Source organism: Panthera leo, chromosome E1, assembly GCF_018350215.1.
Source record: "Panthera leo isolate Ple1 chromosome E1, P.leo_Ple1_pat1.1, whole genome shotgun sequence".
Lineage (NCBI taxonomy): Eukaryota > Metazoa > Chordata > Mammalia > Carnivora > Felidae > Panthera > Panthera leo.
In genome coordinates this window covers 14,885,679-14,904,389 of record NC_056692.1, presented here as the reverse complement: position 1 = coordinate 14,904,389, position 18,711 = coordinate 14,885,679, and the positions used below count along the sequence as shown (strand labels likewise).

General features: G+C 39.9%; 1 protein-coding gene across 2 annotated transcripts in view; it reads right to left on the bottom strand.

The window, feature by feature from the left end:
* Positions 1 to 18,711, bottom strand: part of SMYD4 (SET and MYND domain containing 4) — a 47,320-nt gene that overhangs the window by 23,737 nt on the left and 4,872 nt on the right. For both annotated transcript variants that reach the window (XM_042916451.1, XM_042916452.1), the window contains exon 3: positions 4,245 to 4,389. In XM_042916451.1, the coding sequence (XP_042772385.1) occupies positions 4,245 to 4,389 (145 nt within the window). The remainder of the gene's footprint in view (positions 1 to 4,244; positions 4,390 to 18,711) is intronic.

Sequence of the window (18,711 nt, the reverse complement as noted above, 5' to 3'; positions counted from 1 at the left end):
GTAAGTCTTCTTTAACATATAAAAATTCCTTTGGAAACTTCCTTTCTCTCTAACACCCCGAGATATATGTTGGCAATCATCCTCCAAGCTTATGGCCCACTGATACACATCTGAAGGACCTCAAGACTGAGTTTTTACTAAACAATAATAAATTACCTTCTCCTAACAAGAGCTAGCCCCCTCAAGGTCCTGGAAACCTTGCTTCCACATTCCTTAGAGACTTACTCTACCCCTCACCCCCTCCCAGCTTGAAGATATATAGTCAAGTGCTCTTCACAACCCTAGTGCAGCTCTTTCTGCCCACGTGTCCTGTCCCTGTGCTTTAATAAAAACCACCCTTATTGCCCTCAAGATGCTTCAATTCTTTCTTGACCATTTGCCGCAAACCCCAACATTTCCACATCAGTTAAACAGCACTGTAAGTGTACTTAACGCCACTGCATTGTATACTTAAAAATGGTTACAATGGAACATTTTATGTAATGTATATTTTACCAGAGTAAAAAAAGTTTCCATCTGATAAATTGGAAAAAAAAATCCCCAACTATACTGAGAAACCATTTTTTAGCTATCAGATTGGCAAAGATAAATAAAGCCGATAGCACATGGAGTCATCAAAGGAGTGGGAAAATGAGCATTCTCATATGTTGCCAGTGGGAGTATAAGTTGGTCTCATGATTATGAAGGGCAAGTTAGCAACATATATATGTATTTCATATATATATCTATATCATTTATATCTCCATTAAACCAGCAACTCCTCTTCTAGGAATTTATCCTACAGATATAATCTTTTACCCCAATGCTTAACCGACTGAGCCAACCAGGAGCCTCTCTTTTACCCCAATGATAGGTACAAAATAACCTACATGCAAAGTTTCTCAGCATAGAGTTGTTTGAAATAGCCAAAGATAAGGAACAACTTAGATCAATTACATATTGATCTATAAGATGCTGGCTAAATAAATTACTATACATCCATATTAGGTAATACCATGCAGCTGTAAGAATGAGGAAGCTCTTAATGTTCTGAGGTGGAATGATCTTCAAGATATTATTAAGTGAAAAAAGCAGGGGGCTGAACAGTGTATATTTATGTAAAAAGCGTATGTGTGTGGGGGCTCCTGGGTGGCTCAGTTGGTTAAGCGTCCAACTCTTGATTTAGGCTCAGGTCATGATCTAGAGGTTCATGGTATCCAGCCTGGAGTAGGGCTCTGTGCTGACAGTGTGGAGCCTGCTTGGGATTCTCTCTCTCCCTCTCTCTCTGCTCCTCCCCCGCTTGTATGTGCGTACACTCTCTCTCTCTCAAAATACATAAACATTTTTAACAAATAAAAATAATTTTTTTTTAAAGTGTATGCACATGCAGGAATGGGAGATTGTATTTATTTATATATGCTAAATACCTCTGGAAGACACATTTAACAGTGCTGGGTTCTGGTGTTAGGTAAAGTGGTGGCCAGGAGACAGAAGAAATAGACTACACTGTGTATATATTCTTGTACCTTTTGAATTTTAACTATGTAAACACATTTCATATTAAAAATAAATAGCTAAAATAATAAAATCTTAAAAACTAGTATTGCTGAGGATACAGAGAAATGAACATTCCCATATTCTACTAGAAGGGTTGTTAACTAGTTTTTTCCTAGAGAACAATCCAGCACCAAGTACCAAAGGCTTATACATTTAAATTGACCCAGCAAATTCTCTTCTAGGAATTTATCCTAAGGAAGTAATCAGATGCGTAAAAATATTTACATAGAAAGACACTCCTTGTAGCCTTGTGATACCAAGCAATCTGTCAACATTAGGAGATGTTAAATCAAGCATAGTTCTCTGTAATGGAACACTAAACTAGCCATAAAAAAATCATGTGCTAGTGGAAAATTTAATAACACGAGAAAATGGTCACAATAAATTGTTGAGGGAAAAAAGCAGATTACAAAACAGTAAGTGCAGCATTATCCCAATTTTGTAAAAGAAAAACACATTTTCAGAGGAAAAAGTGTCTGGATGGATATAAGCAAAAATGTTAACAGTGCCTATCCCTGACTGTGTGACTTTTTTACTCCTTATGCTTCTCTATATTTTCCAAGTAACTTACAAAACATAGTACTTTTATAATCAGATAGAAACAACAAATATTATTTAAAAAAAGAGAAAATAGCAGGTTTGTAGAAAATTGCAAAGTACCATAATCCCCAAAATACTAGCTTCATGAAATAGGAAGGCTCATCTCCCTTCACATACAGAGCAAACCTTAATTTTTTGTCTGATTTCCCTTTTTATTTTACTTGTTTTCCTTGAACAACTTCCCATATGATCACATTTCTGATGCACATGCATAAACTTGAAGAGATTAGCTCTGTAAAAAGGAACTATTAAGCCACTTGTCAGTGGATCGTTATTTAATTCTTCAGGAATCACGAATTCACATTATTCAACTAAATACTTTATAACATTACAATTTAGGGCTCTTATCAGTTATAGAGGCTATTGTTAGAATTCTGAGAGTTGTTGGAAAACTAATTCCAAATGTTAAGCTTAGCCCTGTTAAAGATTCAGAGTAAAGGTGTTTACCCTTCAAATTTACATTCATTCTTTTATTTAAAAAAAAAAAAATTAATGTTTATTTATTTTTGAGAGACAGAGTGTGAGTGGAGGGGGGGCAGAGAGAGAGAGAAAGACACAGAATCTGAAAAGGCTCCAGGCTCTGAGCTGTCGGCACAGAGCCCAACACGGGCCTTGAACTCACAAGCCGTGAGATCATGGCCTGAGCTGAAGTCAGATGCTTAACCGACTGAGCCACCCAGGTGCCCCTACACTCATTCTTTTAAATATAAAAGATCACAGACGTGGTGAGAGGATTGGTACATTCCTGCTTTAAGCCCATGTTTATCTCTTAAAAATTATGGACGGAAGTCTCTCAGGGATCTTGTTTCAGTTTCTATGATGGAAGCAGGACAGTAAAAGCCTCAGATTGTTAAAAGCCACTCTTCCTGATCAAAATCTAGCTCAGTGATGCTTAGTTTTTATTTTATTTTATTTTATTTTATTTCATTTCATTTCATTTCATTTCATTTTTTAAAGTTTATTTATTTCGGGCGCCTGGGTGGCTCAGTTGGTTAAGCATCCAACTTCGGCTCAGGTCATGATCTCATGGTTTGTGAGTCTGAGTCCTGAGTCAGGCTCTGTACTGACAGCTCAGGGCCTGGAGCCTGCTTCAGATTCTGTGTCTCCCTCTTCTCTCTGCCCCTCCCCGACTCATGTTCTCTCTCTATCTCAAAGAAATATTAAAAAATAAATATAGGCATACCTCATTTTAATGTGCTTCACACACATGGCGTGTTGTTTTTTTTTTTTTATTACAAATTAAAGGTTTGTGGCAATCCTGCCTTGAGCATGTCTATCAACACCATTTAATAGCCTTTGCTCACATTGTTCATTGTGTCTCTGTGTTACATTTTGGCAATTCTTGCCATATTTCAAACTTTCATCATTATATTCATTACGATGAGCTGTGATCAGTGATCACGACTTGCTGAAAGCTCAGCTGACAGTTAGCTTTTTTTTTAGCAATAGAGTACTTTTAATTTAAGGTATCCACATTTTTTTGATATAACGCTATGGCACACTTAGTAGACAATAAATAGTGTAGTGTGAACGTAACTGGGAAGCCAAGAAATTCATTTGGCTAGCGTTATTGAGATATTTGCTTCATCGTGGTAGTCATCTCCTAGGTACTGCTGTATCTGTTGACAACCTTCAAAATGGGATTTAAATAGGCTGTGGCAGTTGGGCTTATTTTCCTTTCCAAGTTAACCTAAGTCATACCGGTTGTAAGCGAACACTGCGACTGACCAAACACCTAGCTGGCCTCTAAATTGGGACTATCAAACCAACGGCCTCATCAGTCATTCTGATACAAAGGGCACACAATTCAGTGACAGCTGACAGACCCGGGCAAGGCAGAGCCATGGGTCCAATAAGCCTATTGCTACAGGGTATCTGAGGGAATTTAGGAATAGAAGTTTCTTGATGGAATTCAGGACGCGTATATGCCTTTGTTTTGGCATATAACCAACGGCAGAATTCTGCCAGTTTTCTTTTTCGAATTCAGTTCACAAATTGTAAACAAGGGAACCACTGGCTACACAAGTCAGCAGTAAGGTTCTGTGACCTGAAGAACTACGCATCGCGGAATCGTTGGTAGCCCCTCCTGCTGAGATGCGGTGCCTTACCTTAGAGTACAGCACTGTGGCTCCCATATAATCCTTCTGCTGAAATTTTTTGTTTCCTTCTTCTCTGTAGAAAAGGGGAGCGTTGGGGTCCTTTTCCACCAGGTAGCCTCTAGACAGATTTTGTAAAAACATCTCATCCTCGGGTCTTCATGAAGAAAGAAACAAAACAAAAAAAGCACACATTTGTTATTTCAAGGGAAGTACCTTAACCACTGCACTTGAAACGTCGTGAGTACCTACCTGCAAAACACTGGGACACATGAGGTTGTCTGTATCGTGTAATGTGAATGGGGGGGGGGAATCTTATGGCCTCAGAGGCATAGATACCAGAATTTCTATTTAGAGGACAGAATGCTAATTATTTATTTTATAATTACCACCCCTACGATAATGTATCATAAAAAAGCTTAGGTGTGGAGAATAACATAATACATGGTTTTGTATTTGCAGAGTATTCTCCACTTAAACTGTGTTGAAAATACTTGAGTGAATGGCTGACAGAAGGAGGAAAGAGAGGCAAAGAGGGAGGGAGAGGTAGGGAAAGAGAAAGAGAAAATGAAAATGAATCATAAAGTAAATGTAGTAAAGTATTAACATTTGGGGAATCTGAAAGAAGATACTGAAAAGAAAGTCACAGGCCCCAAATGGTATCACTTGTTAAGGACCCAAGTCAGTAAACCAAGACTTAATACCTAAGCTGACTGCAGTTGCAAGACCCCAGAAATGTAACCTTTAACCTCCAGATAGGAATTTACTGGTCAGCACTAGTAAGTTTACTGACAGACCCCTTCCATTCGCCTTAGGAGGGTGACCTTGCCTAAAACAATGGATTCTTTGCTAATAATTTCCTTTTTCTCCACACTGTCTCTACCTTTATTATTATTTTTTATTTTTTTTTAACGTTTATTTATTTTTGAGACAGAGAGAGACAGAGCATGAACAGGGGAGGGTCAGAGAGAGGGAGACACAGAATCTGAAACAGGCTCCAGGCTCTGAGCTGTCAGCACAGAGCCCGACGCGGGGCTTGAACTCACGGAGCGCGAGATCATGACCTGAGCCGAAGTCGGCCGCTTAACCGACTGAGCCACCCAGGCGCCCCTCTACCTTTATTTTTTTAAGTTTATTTATTTATTTTTAAATATTTATTTATTTGAGAGAGAGAGAGAGGGAAAGAGGAACAGAGAAAGAGGGAGACAGAGAATCCCAAACAGGCTCCCGCCATCAGCAAAGAGCCCCACAAGGGGCTAGAAACCACAAACTGTGAGATCACCACCTGAACCAAAACCAAAAGTCAGGCGCCCAACCAAGCCACCCAGGCATCCCTAATGTTTGTTTATTTTAAGACAGAGAGAGAGATAGGGGGAGAGAGAGAGAGAGAGAGAGAGAGAGAGAGAGAGAGGGAGAATGAATGAGGATCTCAAGCAGGCTCCAAGCTGTCAGCAAGGAGCCCGATGAGGCCTCAGATCTCACGACTGTGAGATCAGGACCATGATATGATGACCCTGAGATCATGACCTGAGCCGAAAACAAGAGTGGGGCACTCAACCGACTGAGCCACCCAGGCACCCACATCCTCCCTACTTTGAGCTGTCAGCGCAGAACTGGGCGAGAGGGTCAAACCCAGGAACTGTGAGATCATGACCTGAGCCAAAGTCGGAGGCTTAGCTGACTGAGCCACCCAGGCGTCCCTCTACTTTTAAAAACCTTCCCTTTTCCATAGCCCTTTGGAGCTCCCTTCTACTTGCTAGTTGGGATGCTGCTCAATTCATGAATCAATTAACAAAGCCAACTGGATCATTAAAATTTAGTTGGTTGAGGGGTATTTGACTTAGGCTCGGGTCATGATCTCGCAGTCTATGAGTTTGAGACCCACATCGGTTTCTCTGCTGTCAGAGTGGAGCCTGTTTGGGATCCTGTCTCTCCCTCAATCTGCTCCTCCCCCATGCTCGTGTGTGCATGCGCGCTCTCTCTCTCTCAAAAATAAACATTAAAATTGTTTAAAAATAAAAATAAAGTAAAATAAAATAAAATAAAATAAAATAAAATTTTCTTGGTTGGGGCATCTGGGTGACTCAGTCGGTTAAGTGTCTGACTCCTGATTTTGGCTCAGGTCATGATCTCACAGTTTGTGAGTTTGAGCCCTGCATGGGCTCTGTGCTGTCAGCTAGGAGCCTACTTGGTATTCTCTCTCTCAACCTCTCTCTTGCTCTCTCTCTCATAAATACATAAATAAACTTAAAAAAATTTACTTGATTGAATTTTTGTTACTTAACAAAGTATATTACTTTGTTATACTTAATATACTTAACAAAGTATATACTTCTTTTTTTTTTTTTTTTTTTTTTTTTTTAATTTTTTTTCAACATTTTTTATTTTATTTTTGGGACAGAGAGAGACAGAGCATGAACGGGGGAGGGGCAGAGAGAGAGGGAGACACAGAATCGGAAACAGGCTCCAGGCTCCGAGCCATCAGCCCAGAGCCTGACGCGGGGCTCGAACTCACGGACCGCGAGATCGTGACCTGGCTGAAGTCGGACGCTTAACCGACTGCGCCACCCAGGCGCCCCAACAAAGTATATACTTCTTAAAGGTATATACTTTTTAAAATATACTTAACAAAGTATATTACCCAGCGATTATTTGTACTATTTTTACAAATTTTATTGTAAAAATTACTATTACTATTGTAAAATTACTATTTTACAAATAATTCTGAAATTATTTCAACCTGAAAAGGCTAAGTGTCTAACTCTTGGTTTAGGCAGGGGTCGTGATCTCACGGTCTGTGAGTTTGAACACTGCATTTGGCTCCGTGTTGACAATGCGAAGCCTGCTTGAGATTCTTTCTCTCTTTCTTGTTCTGCTCCTCTCCTGCTCTCTCTCTCAAAAATAAATGAATAAACATAAAAAACCCCACAAATAAACACACACACTGGCAACGGAGAATACACCATTCTGCCAACAAGGAGAAACAGAATACCCTACACTCTCTCTTTAACTGTAAAGAAAGTAAAATATGCATAATGTGAAAAATAAAAATTCCCTTTTTAAAAAATTCTTTAGGGGTGACTATGTGGCTCAGTGGGTTAAGCGTCCAACTTTGGCTCAGGTCATGATCTCACGGTTCATGGATTTGAGCCGTGTCAGGCTCTGTGCTGACAGCTCAGAGCCTGGAGCCTGCTTCAGATTCCGTGTTTCCCTCTCTCTCTGCTCCCCACACCCCCCCTTGCTTCTGCTCTCTCTTTCTCTCTCAAAAATAAACATTAAAAAAAGTTTTTGTTGGGGCGCCTGGGTGGCGTAGTCGGTTAAGCGTCCGACTTCAGCCAGGTCACGATCTCGCGGTCCGTGAGTTCGAGCCCCGCGTCAGGCTCTGGGCTGATGGCTCGGAGCCTGGAGCCTGTTTCCGATTCTGTGTCTCCCTCTCTCTCTGCCCCTCCCCTGTTCATGCTCTGTCTCTCTCTGTCCCAAAAATAAATAAAAAACGTTGAAAAAAAAAAAATTTAAAAAAAAAAATAAAAAAAAAAAAAAAAAAAGTTTTTGTTTATTTTTGGGAGACAAAGAGACAGAGTGGGAGAGGGGCAGAGAGAGAGAGAGAGAGAGAGACACAGAATCTGAAGCAGGCTCCAGGCTCTGAGCCGTCAGCACAGAGCCTGATGTGGGGCTCGAACCCACGAAGCGTGGGATCATGACCTGGGCTGAAGTCAGATGCCCAACCAACTGAGCCACCCAGGTGCCCCCCAATTTTTAAAATATGTATTTATTTGAGTAAGCAAGCAAGCATGAGTGGGGGAGGGGCAGAGATAGCAGGAGAGAGAGAATCCCAAGCAAGCTCTGTGCTGTCAGTGCAGAGCCTGACGCAGGGCTCAATCTCACAAATCATGAGATCATGACCTGAGCCCACTCAGAAGCTTAACTAACTAAGCCACCCAGGTGCCCTGAAAACTAAAAATTCTCTTAAGCATCTCTTCTCAAAGAAATTGAGATCAGAAGTGTAGAATGTTTTTCAAATTTTTGTTTACAAAGACCCATAATAAGAAATATCTTTTACACTGTGATTCAGTCTGATGCGTCTATGTACATATGTATTGAAATTTCACAAAACATTATCTTTACTATGTATGAGTTAACATCAAATATTTTATTAGTATTTAGATACAATATAGAAAAATATCAAAATAAATAATATAAAAAGGAAAATTAGAAATTTTAATTAAAAAATTTTAATTTAAAAGGTGTGCTTGCCTGTTCTAAGTTTATTCCACTCTAAAAACAATACGAGGATAATACCCTATGCATATCTGGTGAACCATAGAGTCTGTTGTGTTTTTTTTTCCTGTTTGTTTTTGTTTTGTTTCAAATTAGGGTAAATCTGAAAATCCTAGTTCAAGCAAAAAAGATTGTGGTGAATAGTAATTATAGTAAAACTCTTCTTGCCTAACAATGGATACTCTTTTATCTTAATCCAAAATGATGATAAATTCAGCGTTGTGTAATTGTTCTTTAGTGCAATTAAGAACTAAGCTGCAATAATTCATTCTTTTCTTCAGGCACCAAGTTAACTCAGTAATTGATTCAAAGTTTTGAAAAGCAAATGGATGTTCTTTTTCTTTTTCATATTCCAAATTTTCTTCTGGAATAGTATGATAAAAAATTCGAGGAAGTGAGATAAAACAATTTTTCTTTCTTAAAAAATATATTTATATATATATATTTTTTGAAGATTAAAAAAATTTTTTTAATGTTTATTTATTCTTTGAGAGACAGAGTGTGAGTGGGGGAGGAACAGAGAGAGAGAGACACACACAGAATCTGAATCTGAAGTAGGCTCCAGGCTCTGAGCTGTCAGCACAGAGCCTGATGTAGGGCTTGAACTCACAAACCGTGAGATCATGACCTGAGCTGAAGTCGGACGCTTAACCCACTGAGCCACCTGGGCACCCCTATTGTTTTTGTTTTTGTTTTTTTGAGAGAGAGTGTTAGAGGGAGAGAGAGAATCTCAAGCAGGCTTCACACCCAGCATGATCCCACAATCCTGAGATCATGACCTGAGGTGAAATCAAGAGTTGGACACTAAACTGACTGAGTCACCCAGGTGCCCCAAAACAAATAATTTTTTTTTTTACATTTATTTATTTTTGAGAGACAGAGCACAAGTGGGGGAGGGGCAGAGAGAATGAGAATCTGAAGCAGGCTCTAGGCTCTGAACTGTCAGCGCAGGGCTCGAACTCATAAACCGTGAGATCATGACCTGAGCTGAAGTCAGATGCTCAACCAACTGAGCCACCCAGGTACCCCAAAACAATTTTTCTAATTATTTTTACTGTGGTAAAATACACAGGGCAAAATTGACACTTTAACTATTTTTAAGTATACAGTTCAGTGGCATTAAGTACATTAACAATATTACGCAATTGTCACCACTATCCATTTCCATAACTTTGTCACCATCCCAAACTGAAAACTCTGTCCTCATTAAAAAATAACTCCTCAGGGGTGCCTGGGCGGCTTAGTGGGTAAAGCATCTGACTTCGGCTCAGGTCATGATCTCATGGTTCGTAAGTTCAAATTCAATGTCAGGCACCCTGCTGTCAGCACAGAGCCTGCTTTGGGTCCTCTGTCTCCCCCCCTCCCCCCGCCCCTCTCCTGCTTGTGCTCTGTGTGTCTCTAAAAATAAATAAACTTAAAAAAAATAATAATTTGATAACTCCCCATTCCTCCCTCTTCCTAGCCTCTGCTAACCTCTATTCTATGTTCTGTCTCTATGAATGTCTACTCTAGGTAACTCAGATAAGCGGAATCATATAATATTTATCATTTTTATGCCTAGCTAATTTCACTTAGCATACTGTTCCCAGATTCATCCATGTTGTAGCATGTACCAGAATTTCATTTCCTCTTATGGATGAATAATACTCTATTGTATGTAGATACCACATTTTGTTTATCCATTCATCCGTGGATGGACAACATTTGGGCTGTTTCCATTTCTGGCTATTATGAAAAATACTGCCATGAACACTGGTGTGCAAATATCTGTTCGAGTTCTGTTTTCAATTCTCTGGGGTATCCATGCAGAAGTAGGGTTGCTGGACCATATATTAATTCTAGTTTTAATTTTTGAGGAATGACACTGGTTTCCATAGTAGCTACACTATTTTACATTCCCGCTAGCAGTGCACAAGGCCTCCAGGTTCTCCGCATCCTCACCAACATGAGCTATTTTCTGTTTGTTTTTTCCTAGTAACCATCCTAATGAATGTGAGGTGGTATCTCACTGCAGTTTGGATTTGCATTTCCCTAGTTATTAGTGATGTTAAGAGCACCTCTCCAGGGGTGCCGGGGTGGCTCAGTCAGTTAAGCGGCTGACTTTGGCTCAGGTCATGATCTCGCGGTTCATGGGTTCGAGCCCCACATCAGGCTCTGTGTTGACGGCTCGGAGCCTGGAGACTGGTTCAGATTCTGTGTCTCCCTCTCTCTCTGCCCCTGCCCCACTCATGTCTGTCTCTCTCTCTCAGAAATAAATAAACATAAAAAACAAAAAAAAGAGAGCACCTCTCCATGTGCTTGTTGGCTATTGATATATCCTTTTTGGAGAAATCTCTATTCAAATCCTTTGCCCATTTTTAAAATCAGGTTGTTCTCTTGTTGTTGAGTTTTAGGAGTTCTCCTTATCAGGTACGTGATTTGCTAATATTTCCTCCCATTATGTGGCTTGCCTTTTTAAATAAAAATCTTTTATTTTTATTTTTTTAAGTAATCTCTCCACCTAACGTAGGGCTCAAACTCACGACACAAGATCAAGAGTCACATGTCCTCTCTACCCACTGAGCCAGCCAGGTGCCCTTCTGTGGGTTGCCTTTTTTACTCTGTTGATATTGTCTTTTTATGCACAAACTGTTTTAATTTTCAAAATTGTCTACTTTTGTTGCCAGTGTCTTTGTTGTTATAGCCTAGAAATCATTGCCAGCCAATATCATAAGCTTCTACCTTAGGTTTTCTTCTAAAAGTTTTATAATTTTAGCTCGGAAGTTTAGGTCCTTGGGCTATTTCGAGTTAGCTGTTATATATGGTATAAGGTGAAAAGTCTAACTCTGTTTTTTTCATGTGGATGCTAATTAGGGAGCAGACAGAACTGAGTTCCTTCTTCCAGTCTTGCCTTCTGTCTCTGGAGCCCTACTGAGGGCCTCTCATGGAGTCAACTGGCCATGCATCAAGTTCCACAGAGTACAGAGGATTGAGAATGGAGCTGAGACACAATAGTGTGTTAACTCTGACACATCTGTATATACATGTTTTTTCTGAGCCATTTGAAGTAGGTACAGTCATCATAGAAGTTCACCTCTATGCATTTCAGCAGACCTCTGCTAAGAAAAAGAACATTCTATACCTAAAAAAGTTTTTTTGGGGGTGCCTGGGTGGCTCAGTCGGTTGAGCGTCCAACTTTGGCTCAGGTCATGATCTTGCGGTGAGTTGGAGCCCCGCGTCAGGTTCTGTGCTGACAGCTCAGAGGCTGGAGCCTGCTTTGGATTCTGTGTCTCCCCCTCTCTCTCTGCCCCTCTTCCACTCACACTCTGTCTCTCTCTCTCTCAAAAATAAACATTAAAAAAAAAAAATTCAAGACCTATTTACGATATAGACAACTTCCTTAAATTAAAAATGGGTATGTACTATAAACCTATGGTAAATGTCCTAAATCGCTGTTACTATTCAATACTTCACTGGAGGTCTAACTAATGTTATAATCAAAAGATAAAATGAGAGGTAAAAATATTGGAAAGGAGGATTACTATTTGCAGATATAGCTACTTACCTAAAAATTCCAAGTGAATTGGCATAAAAACAATAAAATATTGTGAAAATACAGTTAGGCAGCTGTAGGATACAAAAATTCCTAGCCTTTATACACCAATCGTCAGAGAATGTAATTGGGCGGAAAAAAAGTCTTATTCACGATAACGATAATCTTACAATAAGGAAGAATAAATCTAAGAGGGAATGTGCAAGACCTATACAAAGAAAATGATAGAACTTTACTTAAGGATATGAAGGAAGCCCTAAGCAAATGGCAAGACATACCTTTTACTTGGAGGAGGAAATTTAACATTGTAAAGGTGTCAAGTCTCCCTAAATGAATCTGTAAATTCAACACAATCTGCATCAAACATCCAACAACATTTTTTAGAAAGTATTTATTTATTTTCGAGAGAGAGAGAGAGAGCACGTGTGCAAGTGCAGGGGGAGGGGCAGAGAGAGAGAGGGGGACAGAGGATTCGAAGCAGGCTCTTTGACGACAGCACAGAGCCCGACGTGGGGCTTGAACTCACCAACTGTGAGATCACGACCTGAGCTGGAGTCGGACGCCTAACTGACTAGGCCACCCAGGCGCCCCTAGCCAAGACATTCTTGAAAAAGAAGAAGTATATGAGTGTCTGGGAACTTGGCCTACCAGACAGCAAAGCCACATCTATACGAGCCTTCCATGGTTTCTAGTGTTCCTTCCTTCCACTTCTGGTAATAAAATCTCAGGGAGGAAACCATTTCTTGTGGCTGAAGTAGGGAAGACGCCAATGTGGCAATAGGGTTGAGCATCGTGCTATAGCCCTGGCCAATCAGAAAGGCCTCACACTTGTGGTTGAAAGGATGCATCAGGCAGTCAAAATTAGGTTGACTGGAGTCCAAAATTAGGTTGATCTAGACCTTTTCTGCCCAAACTCTCAGGAAAGATGGCCTCTTTTCTTGTGGTTGTTAAGCTTGCAGGACGTGTCCAAGGCTACCAGTGTTGATTATGCCCACCAGGTGTGCAGTTTGTCTGCGAGATGAAGAGCTACAGTCTGATGACATCTGAGCCCCTGGACACAACTCTGCTTGCAAACAGATCTGCCTTGGACATCCTAGTTTCATAGTGCATAAATTTCCTAATGTAAGCTGGGTTTCTGTCACTTGAAACTGAAAGAATTCTAGTATGATACTATAAAGTCACAGTAAAAACCCTTTGGTTTTGACATAGAAACAGAGTCTAGGAACAAATTTGTGGCAAGTGGGAATTCAATTTTTAACGAATATGGCGTTTTGAGGCACTAAGGATATCACGGACTATTCAATAAATGCCTAGGAAAAATCATCTGGAAAAAAGTTAGCACATTCTCTTACATCACATACAAAAATAAATTCCAGTGCTCGCTTAGGCAGCACATATACTAGAATTGGAACAAAAATAAATTCCAGATGGAGTTTTGAGTGAAAACTAAAACACAAAACTACAAAAGGAGTTAGAAGAAAATAAAGACTATTTGCAAGACACATAACTCAGAAACCAGAAAAAAAAAAGATATAGGTGTATAGAAGTTAAAGCATGCACAATTTACATACAATGCAAAACACTGCAAGTAAAGATAAATAATAGGTTGGGGGGAAAATTAGTCACAAATATAGCAAAGAATTATAGGACCAGATTTTTGAAGATCTCTTATAAATTCATAAGAGAAAGACAGACAACCTAGAGGGAAAATAGGCAAAAGACACAAATGAACAGTTTGCATAAGAAATATAAACGGGTTGTAACATCAGAAATAATGCATTCTTTCACTAGTAATTAGAAAAATGCAACAAAACAAAACAAAACAAAAACAAGATATTTTTGTCCTGAAGTTTGGCAGAATTAAAGACTACTGCTTTCTAGTGCTGGTGTGGATATAGGAAAGTACCGGTAATGTCTTTTTGGAAGACAATTTGTTAGTATTTACCACATTTTAAAATGCCCTGGGTGGCTCTGCCGGTTGAATGTCCAACTTCAGCTCAGATCATGATCTCATGGTTCATGGGTTCGAGCCCTGTATCGGGCTCTGCACTGACAGCTCAGAGGCTGGAGCCTGCTTCAGATTCTGTGTCTCCCTCTCTCTCTGCCCCTCCCCCACTTGCTCTGTCTCTCTCTCACAAAAATAAATAAACATTAAAAACAATAATAAAAAAATAAATAAAATGCTCGTAATGACTGATACAGCTATTTATCTTCTAAGAATATATGTGTACAAAAACATACAAAAAAGTTGCTTACTGCAGCATTGTTTGTAACAGTAAAAATGCAACAACTTGGAAATAATGTAATTGCCCCTCAACAGGGAAAAGAATAACTACATTGTGGTATAACTACATAAGCAATATCATGTGGTTGCTAGAAAGATTAAGGTGTGACATCGGAGAAAACCTCCTAGAACAAAGCACATAATATGACAGAATAAAGAAAAAGAAATGTAGATATATCTACAATTGTATGAGAATACACAAAAAGGACCAGAAAATTCCAATAAACTGTGGCTGTTTCTGTAGAATTGAATGAAGAGACGGTAAAGGGGAAACCTTCCCGTTAAACTTCATTAAATATCATTTCAAACACGATGAGAATGAATTTGCATCTTGTCAGCATTTATCATAAAGAAAAACAAGTATCAAAAAAAAAAAAACACCCCAAAACAAGTAAAACGCTAATTGTACCTGGTTAGTACCTGAACTGGCAAGGCTCAACACTGCACTCATCATTTCATTCAACTAAAATCTGAGTGCCCGCTATGTGCCAGACTATCGGCAGTTGTTGGCACAAAGATAAAGACATTAACATTGAACGTGAAAGGTATGTGTTTATGTATCTGCATGTATATGAGGCTCTCATGTATGAGTCCTATTGAGCATAAATACGTGCCAGTTGGTGAAGAGCTTTAGACATATTTCCAGATTGACATTCAATCAGTATTTATTAAATGCCTTTTTTGTTTTGTTTTGTTTTGACACAGCACTGCTCTTGTCTACACAAAGACAAACACAGACAACATCTTTGCCCTCATGGAGTTTATAGTCTATAGTGAAGACAGACGTCAATCAAATGATTACATGAACCTGGAAAGGAAAGCTACGTGACGTTGTTAATATATACTAAGCTGGGACTCAGGAGGCTTTCTTGAGGAAAGATCAGGCTGACCCTGAAGGATAAGTAGAACTTAATTAGGGTGCGGAGGAGTAGAGAGAAGCCAAGGAAAGCATTTCAGGCAGAAGAGATACAGGAAGTAAAGGCCACGTGACAAGAAGCACAGTGTACATTAAGAACTGAAAGAAGGTCATGGGGCGCCTGGGTGGCTCAGTCGGTTGAGCGTCCGACTTCAGCTCAGGTCACGATCTCACGGTTCGTGAGTTCGAGCCCTGCGTCGGGCTCTGGGCTGATGGCTTGGAGCCTGGAGCCTGCTTCAGATTCTGTCTCCCTCTCTCTCTGCCCCTCCCCCGTTCATACTCTGTCTCTCTCTGTCTCAAAGATAAATGAACGTTGAAAAAAAAATTAAGAAAAAAGAACTGAAAGAAGGTCAACAATATGCTGGAAATAGGAGTGTGGTAAGAGGAGGCCACGGGCAATGGGCAGACTGCAATGTCTTACTGGCTACATTAGGTTGAGAATTTTAGTCTTTATTGTAAGAGCGAAAGAAACTCCTGAAAGATTTTAAGTGAGAGCAATATAATTGATTTGTGTTTTGAAAAAGGATTTCTGTTGTGGTGTAGGAAATAGTTTGGAGGGAGGCAAGTATGCATTTGGGGAACCAGTTGGTAGTATTCTAGCTACCGATAGTAATTTGGATTAGGGAGGTAAAGGGAACGTGTTGGTTTTTTGTCACTGCTGTAACAAATTCCTACAAAATTAGTGGCTTGATACAAACAAAAATGTGTTCTCTTACAGTTCTGACATGGGTCTCAGTAGGCTAAAATCAAGGTGTTGGTAAAGACATGTTGCTTTCTGGCTCCAGGGGAGGCTCTGTGGCCTCACCTTTTCCAGTTTCTAGAAGCTGCCTACATTCTTTGGCTCGTGGCTCTCTTTCTTTACCTTCAAAACCGGCAATCCTGCATCTCTCTTGACAATTCTTTCATAGTTATATCTCCCTCGGACTCTTCTGCTTCCTTTCTCCACTTTCAAGGATTCTTGTGATTATACTGGGCTAATGGGTAATCCAGGCTACTCTGCCTATCTTAAAACTGGCTCATTAGCAACCTTAATTCCATCTGCAAACTTAATTTCTCCTTACCATGTAACCTAACACATTCACAAATTCCAGGAATTAGGATGCAGACAACTTTGGGATGTAGTATTATATATATACCACACAGGCAAAGAGGGAGATTATCACAGTTTTTTGTTTTTTTGAGAGAGGGAGAGCGCATGAGCAGAGGGGGAAGAGAGAGAGAGAGAGAGAGAGAGAGAGAGAGAGAGAGAGAGAATCCCAAGCAGACTCTAGGCTCAGCATGGAGCCCAGTGCAGGGCTCGATCCCATGACCCTGGGATCATGACCTGAGATGAAATTAAGAGTCAGAAGTTAAATCAACTGAGCCACCCAGGCACCTCTTATTATAAATGTTTAAATATTTGTTTTGTGGTTATCTTGGAGATTAAAAAATGAATCCCTGAGTTATTTACTATCTTCAGTTAGTACTTTTGCCATTTCCCAAACAATAGAAGAACCTTACAACAATTTACCTCCATTTGCCCATCTTTCCATTTGTACTACTATCATGTGATCATGAGTTCTTATTTTATATTTAATTTAATTATTTTTTAAAACCTTATTTATTATTATTATTTTTTAGTAATCTCTACACCCAATGTAGGTCTTGAATTCACAACCCTGGGATCAAGAGTTGCATGCTCTACTGACTGAGCCAGCAAGACACCCCTCATGAGCTATTTTTTTGTTTTTGTTTTTTTTTAAGATTTTGTTTTTATTTATGTATTTATTTTTTTAAAGATTTTATTTTTAAGTAAATCTACATCCAATATGGGGCTCAAACTTACAACCCCAAGATCAAGAGTCACATGTTCTACCAGCTGAGCCAGCCAGGAGCCCTGTGAGTTGTATTTATCTATTTAAAAAAACAATTTTTTAAAGTTTTTATTTTTTTATTAAAAAAAAATTTTTTTAACGTTTATTTATTTTTGAGAGAGAGAGAGACAGAGCATGAACGGGGGAGGGGCAGAGAGAGAGGGAGACACAGAATCTGAAGCAGGCTCCAGGCTCCGAGCCATCAGCCCAGAGCCCGAGGCAGGGCTCGAACTCACGGACCGCGAGATCGTGACCTGAGCTGAAGTCAGACGCTTAACCGACTGAGCCACCCAGGCGCCCCCATAAAGTTTTTATTTTTAATTAATCACTATACCCAACACGGGGCTCAAACTCACAACCCCGAGATTAAGATTTGCAGGTTGCACCAACTGAACCAGCCAGATGCCCCTCCCTGCCATGAGTTATTTTTAAATATAGAATGGTTCATAGGTTCTTAGCTTTAAGAACTGAAGTAAGGTAGTGCCAATTCACTAAGATAGGGACCACTGGAAGGGACTGTGAGTTTGATTTTGAATATGTTGAATTTTTTTTTTTCAGCGAGAGAGAGAAAAAGAGTCAGAGATGGGGGGCGGGGGGAGAGAAAGAGGCAGAGAGAGAATCCCAAGCAGGCTCTATGCTTAGTGTGGAGACCCACATGGGGCTTGAACTCACAAACCCATGAGATTATGACCTGAGCCAAAATCAAGAGTCAGGCGCTCAACCAACTGAGCCACCCAGGTGCCCCTGGATATGTTCAATTTTAAGTATCTTTAGGACTTTTAAGTAGTCAGCTGGATTTAGAGATTTGAGTCTCAGAAGGGAGATGAGGGCTGGACATAAAATTTTAAGGATAATCAACATACAGAGGAGGTAACTGATGTCATGGGTGTACATGAGACTGTATCAGTTGAGGATACAGAGTGGAAAGGAAAAAGAGCCTAGGTTGGAGTCTTGAGGAACTCCAATAGTAAATGACCAAGCAAACCCTCTTCATTTATATTCCTTTCCATGCACCAAAACTTCAAATGATTCTTGTGGATTAGGACATCTTGGTGTTTGTAAGCCATATCCAACTACCTTGGGATAACTCTGCTACCATTACTATTTTCATCAATAGTTGTCTATCATTTTTAGAAACTCTGTAGAAGGAATCCACAGATCCCATAAAGATTTAGACATTATTTTTCAAACTGTAGGTCATGACTCAGTGGGTCATGAAATCAGTTTAGTGGGTCTTGATTAGTATTTTTTTTTAAATTTTTTTTTTAACGTTTATTTATTTTTGAGACAGAGAGAGACACAGCGTGAATGGGGGAGGGTCAGAGAGAGGGAGACACAGAATCTGAAACAGGCTCCAGGCTCTGAGCTGTCAGCACAGAGCCCGACGCAGGGCTTGAACTCATGGACCTTGAGATCATGACCTGAGCCGAAGTTGGCCGCTTAACCGACTGAGCCACCCAGGCGCCCCTTGATTAGTATTTTTTAAATGAGATAAATAGAAAGGAAAATATCAAGGTACATCATACGCAGTAAGCATTTATACTCTCTACCATGGTGAACTTACCCAGTCTGCAGCTCAAAATACCATGTATGACTCCCAAATTTCTATCTCCAGC